We start from the raw sequence: 9,117 nt of genomic DNA, 5'->3' as shown, positions 1-9,117 counted from the left end.
CTCCTTTAAATCATGCATCACCCCTGCAGAGTCCATTCTCTTCTGGACAGAAAGTTTTGATGTTTCTTCCTGGGAGGCGCGTACTCTGTCTCAGTTATGGTGTTTGAAGGACCACAGTCACTGTGGTCTTAACTTTCCACTACTTAATTTCCTCTTTTTGTACTTTGCATGTTTTAAGAATTTTTTTTTTGTTTATTCTATTTGATTTTGCTGCCACTTAGGCTTTATCAGTACTTAGTTTCTCTGTCAACCATCACACTGTCTAACCGTCCAGTTCTCGAGTTTGAATCTGAAGATCCCGCAGGATCTTTAGGTGGTGATCATTTTGACCTTGAGATTTCCAACCCATACCCAGCACAGAGGTTTCCAGACACCTTTCTAGCCAGTCAGTAATGATATTCTGTGATTTCTGTTACTGTATTTCACATCATGCTGTTTGTATTATGGACTGTCTTAGAACAACTTTGCACACCCCACAGCTGGTGTGGTGGACCCCAGCCTCGGTTGTTCTTGCACTGCCATGTTTAGTCCTTCAAACTGCTCTTTGGTATAGACACCTCTAACCACTGTTAGATTTTTTTTTTTATATCAGCCACAGTTTGATTGTGTTTCATGCCAAGGCCTTCCTTATCTTTTCACAATGGCTCCTCCTATTCCTCCTCTTCCACACGGATTTTCTGCAGACTGAGACATTCGCTTAGCAGTTCATCATTCGAGGCTGTCTTCTTGATGTGCTCAAGGATCTTAGTTATTTTATTCTATATAGAAGTTTTGATGCACGCTAGTCCTTGATTCCTGGTCTTCTTCCCTCTATTCTCAAAAAGCTGAACATGGTGTGAAGTACCTCCTGTACTGTGAGGAGCATTTTTGTCTTGATATCAGTGGTTTCTTTCTCCTCCTTTGGTAAATCTATTCTACCACTGTAGTATGTGATGCCTGGCAGGACATACATGTTGAAGGGTTGAACTTTGTCCATTCCTTTCAGCTGGATCTTTGAACTTTTGCAATGTTGTCTTCTGGTGGTTTTTCCCTGCCCCTTCAGTTGTTTTCACTTTGTCTTTTTTGAGGATGTCATTCTGATACATTTAACCAGTCCAAACGACCAATTATTGCATATTGAGGTGAATCAGTGAGTTAACATATATTGCTCATTTTTGGCCCACACCGTGATGTCATTTATGTAAAGGAGGTGACTGATGATTATTGTTTGATGGTCTACCTCAGAACCTGCAAATGTAACCACATTTTGAGATAATCTGACTGAAGGGTGTGAGCCCTGTGCAGAACAGTAGACACAGTATCATGTTGGTAAATGCCACATTTTATCCCAACTAGAGTATTTGGTTTCCATTTTCATCTAGTCATCTTCCACATTCTCATTGACTTTTTGATGAAGGCTTTTGGTGTCATTATTGATCTTGCACAGTTTCATGTATTCCATGATTCAAGTGGACCATGAAGTCATGGACTTTCTTACAGTCAAGCCTTGCAGTGCACACGTCTGTCTGGTCCCACTGCTTCAAATGACTGATGATGAGTGATTGGCACCTGTGGTGTTACTGCAAGTTCCCTTTCTCATTATTGTACTGAGCCATGTACAATTCATCTGAGCTGCTGATGCCTGACAGGAACTTCCTTATTCTTCTTGGATAGAAATGCTCCTTTCTGGAATGTTTGGTAACTCTCGATGGAGCCAGTCCATTAACAGCTGGTTTATTTGCGCTGCTAGGCATTCATGGAGGGCAGTCAGGTATTTTTAGCCAATATAGGTGTGGATCATGTCAGGGCTTGGTGCAGTCTCTTCTTACTTAGGCCCTGTACACACGTAGCCTGGTGTTTGAAAAAACGAATATCCGCGCAAAAAAATATCGCCGTACATACATGTTCGGATAGAGAAAATGATCGTCTACATGAACCCGGTGATGTTCACCACAGAGCGTTGTAAAGAATATGCCCAACCCATAGGAGGCAGTGTAGTGCAAAGGTGAAACGTATATCAGCAAATCACAACCCTTCAAAGCAACCACAACTTCCTGTTAGTATTGAATCATGGCGCCTGGAGGTTCGTTTGTGTGGACAGACCGCGAGGTTGAACTACTATTAAATACCGTGTTGGAGTACAAAGTTAATAAAACTCAGGAAAATGTCGACTGGGAATCCTGTCAGAACAAGTATGTTGATATTTTAGCGCTTTTTTTAGAGCATTACCCAACGGAGTCCTCCGACGAGTTTCCCCATTCACATGCCGACATCACGCGCGGGAATTTAACAACAAAAATGAAAGCAGTCCGAGGTAAATATCGCCATGCTGTTGATACAGGACGCAGGAGTGGACACGGTCGAGTGGTTCTTCTGTACTTCGAACTGTGCGAACAAATCTGGGGTGGCTCTCCAGCTAGTACTACCATATCCTCCGGTATTGAAACAGCTGACCTGGATCATTCTCGGACCCTACCCTCACCATCCACATCTTCTTCCTCCACTACCATGGATGTAGCAGACACAGGGTCTGATAATGAAAGCAGTGTGGGTCCTACTTCAAATGAGAGGAGAGACCTGCTTGATGTACGTATATTTTTCTGTCCATTCCTCATAAATAAAAGTACTTTTGCTGTAAATGTTCATCTGTTGGATGTACTATAATTCACGGAACAGGTTTGTTGAATTGTGTTGCTATTAAAAATACAGTTAAGGCAATATGTGTGTTAAAAATTATGCAAGAGTTGAGGTGTGTAGTGGAGGCTGGAATGTGATGTTTTTTATATTTTACTGTGTACGGGTTGCTGATTTATTTTTATTATTATTGCAAAAAAGAAATGACACCATCATGCTCTTACTCATCTCATATTATGTTAGGCCTACATATTCATTAGTTTGATGGGGTGGTGGGTACAAAATACACTTTAAGACATATAGCAAACATTGGATACGCTGTTATTACATATTGTTATGTAGAAGTGATGTGAAAAGTACAACATCAACATGATCCAGGTTTACTTTTTTATGTTTAATTGTGATGATTTTCATTTCTCTTTTGAAGGCAAAACTAAAAGGACACAGACACGACCGTCTGAGGAGAAAGCTGCCTGCTGAGACCCAGTGGCTGAATGCTCTTGAGGAAGACCAGCGTGTGAAAAAGAGACTGGTGGAAATCATTGAGACATCAGAACAAAAAGCATCCGAAAACTATTCAAAAATGTCCAATACACTGGAAAGACTTACCACATCGATTGTTGATGGGTTTTCTCTTCTGAAACAGGTCATTCATGCACCTGCACAACCACCACACTACATGCCATATGAGCCAAGAGGTCCGATGTATTCGCACACAATGGCCCACCATTCTGTCCACCAAAACTCAGCAAATTACCCATACCCAAACAACTCCACTTCTGACAGAACACGTCAAAACACAAGACCAGGAAACACTATGAACACTGAAGCTGTGTTCCACACACCTGCTGAAGCCACTGACCAATTTTCATTCAGTCAGGCCCTTTTTAATGACCAGTAGAGTACTGTTTTATACATCGAAACAAGTCTGGTACAGTTAAGTATATACAAGTTCCACTTTTGCACAAGGTTGCACACATGTCAGGTTGTTAATCACAGTGTTATTTACTCTGACAGTGTTTTTTTTCTGTTTGCTATCTTTTTATACATACTGTGAAAAGCTTAAAATGTAGCAATTGCACAATACTTTAACTATTTACATTTTTGTTACGTGAATCTTTATAAGAGTGGTGATCTAGTCCAGTCCTTGGGAGCTACTGCTACTTAGATGTATTTCTCCAAAACACCACTATCAAATACATACTGATGATTGAAATCAGCTATTTCATACTGGTTTGTTGAAGAAAATGCAGCTGAAATGTACCTGTGGTAGCTCCCAAGTTATGGACTTGGGCATCACTGATTTAAAAGTGTACAGTAACTGTGCTGCTTTTCTCCCATGTTTAAAAAGCTTTATCTGTTGTAGATCTGTTATAATCTGATCTGTTCATAAATGAAACACAAAATAAGAACATGTTAAGTGTGTTCGTTTGAATAAATTGACAAACATTTTAAAAGCAAGTTTCTTTATGTGAATTTTTGTGAATATGACATTTATCAGTTACAAATACAGTCATGTTCATCAGAAAGTATTGGCAGCACTATTTAATACACTACAGGTCCAATTTTAAGAGAGAAAAGTAAAATCATTTCACTTAAAAGTCTGTCTAATGAGCTACAAACTATTATATAATGTATCTAAATCCTGGGTGGTAGCTTTTCATGCATTAATAGAATGAAATGCAATAACATTGCACAAAACAATTTAAAAATTCTCTAACATACATGGTGCTAACTATAACGTTTTTTTATGAAAAAACAACGCAGTCTGCTAAATAGTTCACAGGTTTTTGTGTTTATGGATCCAGACACTGAGTGAGGACTCTCCTGACCCGCTTTCCTTCTGCTGCCAAGCTGTCTCCTCTGACCACTGGCTGTGTGTCCGGTTGATTGTTCCTGTCATGTTGAATAGCTTCAGTTATTCTGTTTTCATCCACAGTGTCTTTTGATGCCTCACAAAAATTGTGCAACACAAAACATGCATATATAACAAATGGAAGATCGTTCATATTGATGTCCATGGCTCTCCTCAGGGCTCCAAATCGGGCTTTTAGTCTTCCAAATGCACATTCAATCACCATTCTAGCTCGGCACAACGAAAGTCCAAAGTACTGCTCCTGAACATTGCTTCCTCCGTTAGCATATTCTTTCATCAGGTAAGGTAGAAGTGGGTATGCAGGGTCACCCAGTATGTAAATGGGTATAGCGTCTTCGTTCTCCACAATTTGTCTTGGACAGGGGGGAATCTTCATGTTTTTCAGATTTGTGTTTATTGTGGAGTTAGCAAAAACTCTGGCATCATGCACACTCCCTGGCCATTTCACAACTACATCAATAAAGCTGTACTTGTAATCACAGGTGGCTTGTATGTTAAGAGAAAACCTCCCCTTCCTATTTAGGTACTCTGTAGAATTAGCTGATGGCTGCTTTATCTCCACATGAGTCCCATCCACAGCTCCAAGGCACTGAGGGAGACCATAAGCCTGCTCAAATCCCTCAACAAGTGCACGCACAGCAGTCTCTGTTGTTGGCATTTTTATGTAAGATGGTCCCAAGTACACAGTTATAGCCTTACACACCTCTCTAATTATGTTTGAGACTACTTGTCTTGATAAGCCAAATGCATTGGCCGTTTTACGCAGTCTTCCCTCGTCAGCCAAATAATATAGCGTGCATGCAACTTTTTTGACCACACAGACTGGAGATCGCATTACAGTACTCTTCCCTTGAATGTAAGGAAGGAGTAACTCCGAGAGCGACAGTAATGACGACCGTGACATTCTGAAGTTCTCACGCCATTCCTGTGGGAGAACAATTTCCTTCTCAAAGTTTTCCCACCAGCCAGCAGTGCGTCCAGGTCTGATCCAAAACCGGCGACGGCGACGCTGAATGGCGGTATTGTGCCTCCGTATCGGTAGGGATAGTTGCTGTAAAAGAGCTGAACGCCAAACGCTTTTTCTCCTTTGTAATTCCATCTGTTGGAGCAGTTGTGCTTGTAAAAACAAGCAAGCAAAAATTGCCTGAACCAGCGTTACAATTAGTACTTCCCTAAACGCAGTCATTTTCCCTCCGAATGAATGGGCAAACAAAAACAATTGTCGCACATGTGACGTCAGCGCCGCGCTGCACCATCTGTCGCAGACATAATGCGCATATCTCCGGTTCCGAAAGTCCACACGCAAACCCGAAAGAGGAGATTTCTCAAATCTCCACTTTGGTCGGAGTTTTTGTTATTATTCGTTTATAGTTACATCAACCGGAGTTCACGTGTGGATGAAAGGCCACACCGCATGATAAACTATTCGGTTTTCCTGATATCCGGCTACGTGTGTACAGGGCCTTAAAACTCTGTCATGAATGTCTGTCACTTTGATGCATACTGGTTCTTCCTCTGGGAGATTATTGTGGTCAGCTCTTTGATCTTTAAGCCATGAGACACTGCCGTGTGATGCCTCCTTCTTTTACAAGTATCTTAAGTATTGTTCAATCTCAGTTCTAGGTGGGTCTGTTCACATTGTATTACCCTGCAACTAAGAGTAAGCCACACTTTAAATAGTTGGAATAGAACATTCTGTTTATTCTCCTCAAATTTTGTTTCTACAGATTACCTTTTTAGGTTGGTAGCGGAGCTGAAAGCCTTTGTTTGGCAGTCTCCAGTGTCTCAGATTTGGACCGTTGTTGTCGTAAAAAAAAGCTCTCTCTTTATTGCATCTTTCTGTTGCTCTGACAGCTGACTAACTAATCTCCTTTTTGCCTTTATCCTGGCTTTCAGCAACCATCTCCCAGTTTATTTAAATCAAATCAGACAATTGGAATATTTGGAATAAACGCACGGCTTAGGGAATACAAAAAATAAGTGACTTCTAGTTGGAAATGTGAATAAAATCCCTACCTTCTTGTTACAGCCAGTGTTTTGTTGTGCAGTCACAATCTGACTTCCTCTGCAGCTCTTCTCATAATTAATAGTGCACCTGGACGGTTTTGTGTGTCAACTATAAGCTGGATATTTTTGGGAACTTCTCGGAAAGAAATTCTCCTGAGAAAGTATTACCATATGTTCCCCTACAAGATTTCACATTTTACTTGCAGAGTGAAAGCAAAGTGCTTACATTACATCTGGATCAGAACTTGCTGTTACACTATAGTGAATATACTTCTCTCAATACAAGTTTTACAAGAGTGATATGAAATACTTGTTTGTCTTTGGTATTTGCAGAATCATTGCTACAAGAATAAAAATGCCTAAGTAGGGAAACTTTTTTTTTTGGTACTTTACATTCAGTTGTGTGTTTGAGCATTAATTGATTTATTTTAATCTAATTGTTTTCTAAATTGCACTAACAACTGAAACCCTTTTTTATTGATTGATTAGTACTTATCAAACTGCACCATTTGTTAGACAGCATTACTAATCCATTGCTTTGGACTTGGAAAATGGCAATTAACCATTCTGTTCATTTGTTAAAAGGTCTAATGTGAGGCCTGTTGCTGTTACAGTATGCCTTGTTACTAGTTTATTGTTTAGGCTGAAGCTATTCTAAAGGGGGGCCTCACAGCTGGACCACACTAAATGCTGTGATCACTGCAAACCCTCCGTAGAGGAACAAAAGGTGGTGTATTATACATTCTCCTATTGGTTTTCTATAACATGCATTTGAGGTAGTGACTTCATTTTTTGCATTGTCTTGTATCTCGGTGTGTTTTTTAACACCAAGCTTTATCATATTATGCACTATGGATTTTTGCTGCCTCCACACTAACACTCTTCCTTGAGGAGTGTTAGTTATCCATCCTTTTGAATGAGCTGAATTTTTGCTCAGAAGGAGAGATTTGTTTTGAAGCAGTGTTTGTGCATTCAAAGAAAAATGAGTGTCTCGCTGCAGAGTAGGAGACTCTTCCTTTTTTTTTTTATATCCAATCCACTTGGGATTGTCTGTCACTCACTGTTTCGCTCAGTTCTCATTTGCACCTGTCCCTCCATCCCATTGTTTCACAAGCTGCCCTTCAACATCTTTGTTTTTCTGGTCTGGCTTTTCCAATTTGATTTTCATTTTCAACACTTGTTCTGTTTTTTTGCAGTGGATTTTTCCTCATCTCATGTGCCATCCCAATTTCCTGGAAGTTTTACAGTTTGCAACATGTTTTAGTTGATGGTTTCTCAAACCCAATAAATTATTATGTAGGAGTATTTGTTTGTGCTTTGCTTTTGTGGCCGTATTTGTAGTATGACATAGGCCTGTCACGATAACAAATTTTGCTGGGCGATTAATTGTCTCAGAAATTATTGCGATAAACAATAATATCGCTTGAAATTTGTCAATAATTAGTAATTATTGTCAAATTTAAGAAGAAATGTTGATTTGTCTTGAGTGTAGTACCTTTTTTGACCACCGGATGGCAATATAAGACTGTTTGGACTGAAGGATGGATAGTGAGAGAGCGAGCAGCATGTCTCTTTAAGGAAAAATGGGAGGGAGGCCCCTTGATGTGACATGGGCTGTCTCTCTTCGGTTCTCAAAATGACGGACGCTTGGTGTGGTTTGAGCTCTTTAGCATAGCATTTTTCACACAAAGCTTTTAATAAAAAAATCAGTAAACAAGTTCTCAGCTTCTTTTTGCAGAGAAAAACAACTTTTTACACGAAGGCACGGATTTCAACCGTGAATTTTGGAGCTTCGACAAGACGGAGGTTTTTCCCCGAGGTCAGCTTGTTAGCTTAGCTCGTAGCTTAGCTTCTCAGCTTAGCTGCTTTTAACGATCCAAAAACACAATTTTGGACAGTTAAAACAAATTTTAAAGAGAAAAGAGAAAGGGAGGGGTCAGTAAAGAGCACTGGAGTTGAGCCTTTTGTCATCCAGTGTCTTCAGTAGAAAGAGAGACACAAAGGAACAATAAAGCCGATAAATGAAAATGAGGTTGATAATTTTTACTTATCATGTAATTAATTGATTTATTGTTTATCACGACAGGCCTAGTATGACGTAGAGTCTACCTTTTGGACCAGATAGTAGTTTTAAATTGTGTGGCATAAATATAAAATTGTTTAAGAAATTATGGCTGTTGTGTCACTCATTGTCTCAATTCATACAATAGTGCTGCCCGTATGTTGAAGTCATTATGTCAGGCAGTATTAGCAGCTATAAAATCCCTAAAGTGCATTAAAAAATATGAATAGTCTTGATAATGCAGACTGAGACCCTGCTAAATTCACAGACGAGGATAATTCACCAAAGTACTTTGTCGTTATGTCAGATTCCAAAGACACACTTTAGCTATATGTGCAAGTATGTTCTCTGCAGTGTGACATTGTTTGTAACTGGCTATCCTGTCGGGGTTTATTCATTTTCAGACCTTTCCCGTTCAGATTAGGCCTGAATATACATGACAAGAGCAGCTTTGTGTCCTTGTTTGCTTGAGATATTATCACTGCAGTAGGCTTTATCATTTTTTCTCAGCAGTGATCAGGTCAATTCTGTTTTTGTAACAGGTCCAGTTCCAGTCACA

The 9,117-nt window shown here is 39.8% G+C and overlaps 2 protein-coding genes across 2 annotated transcripts in view; both read left to right on the top strand.

Moving 5' to 3' along the window:
- The first annotated feature begins 1,670 nt into the window (after positions 1 to 1,670).
- fads2 (fatty acid desaturase 2) overlaps positions 1,671 to 9,117 on the top strand; it is a 17,052-nt gene continuing 9,605 nt past the window's right edge. The window contains exon 1 of the mRNA XM_037683547.1: positions 1,671 to 1,711. Within this exon, the coding sequence (XP_037539475.1) occupies positions 1,671 to 1,711 (41 nt within the window). The remainder of the gene's footprint in view (positions 1,712 to 9,117) is intronic.
- LOC119416320 lies at positions 1,834 to 3,592 on the top strand. The gene is made up of 2 exons (XM_037683549.1): positions 1,834 to 2,565; positions 3,041 to 3,592. The coding sequence occupies exons 1-2, from the start codon at positions 2,050 to 2,052 to the stop codon at positions 3,512 to 3,514; spliced, it is 990 nt and encodes a 329-aa protein (XP_037539477.1). The 5' UTR covers positions 1,834 to 2,049; the 3' UTR covers positions 3,515 to 3,592.

The sequence above is a fragment of the Nematolebias whitei genome, chromosome 10 (assembly GCF_014905685.2).
Source record: "Nematolebias whitei isolate Nwh7 chromosome 10, NemWhi1, whole genome shotgun sequence".
Classification (NCBI taxonomy): domain Eukaryota; kingdom Metazoa; phylum Chordata; class Actinopteri; order Cyprinodontiformes; family Rivulidae; genus Nematolebias; species Nematolebias whitei.
This window is presented reverse-complemented; position numbering and strand designations above follow the sequence as displayed.

Excerpts from the sequence above, each read along its gene's own strand:
- LOC119416320 (XM_037683549.1), top strand. The coding sequence starts at position 2,050 with ATGGCGCCTGGAGGTTCGTTTGTGTGGACAGACCGCGAGGTTGAACTA. Across the intron at positions 2,566-3,040 it reads AGAGGAGAGACCTGCTTGAT|GCAAAACTAAAAGGACACAG; the intron begins GTACGTATATTT and ends TCTCTTTTGAAG.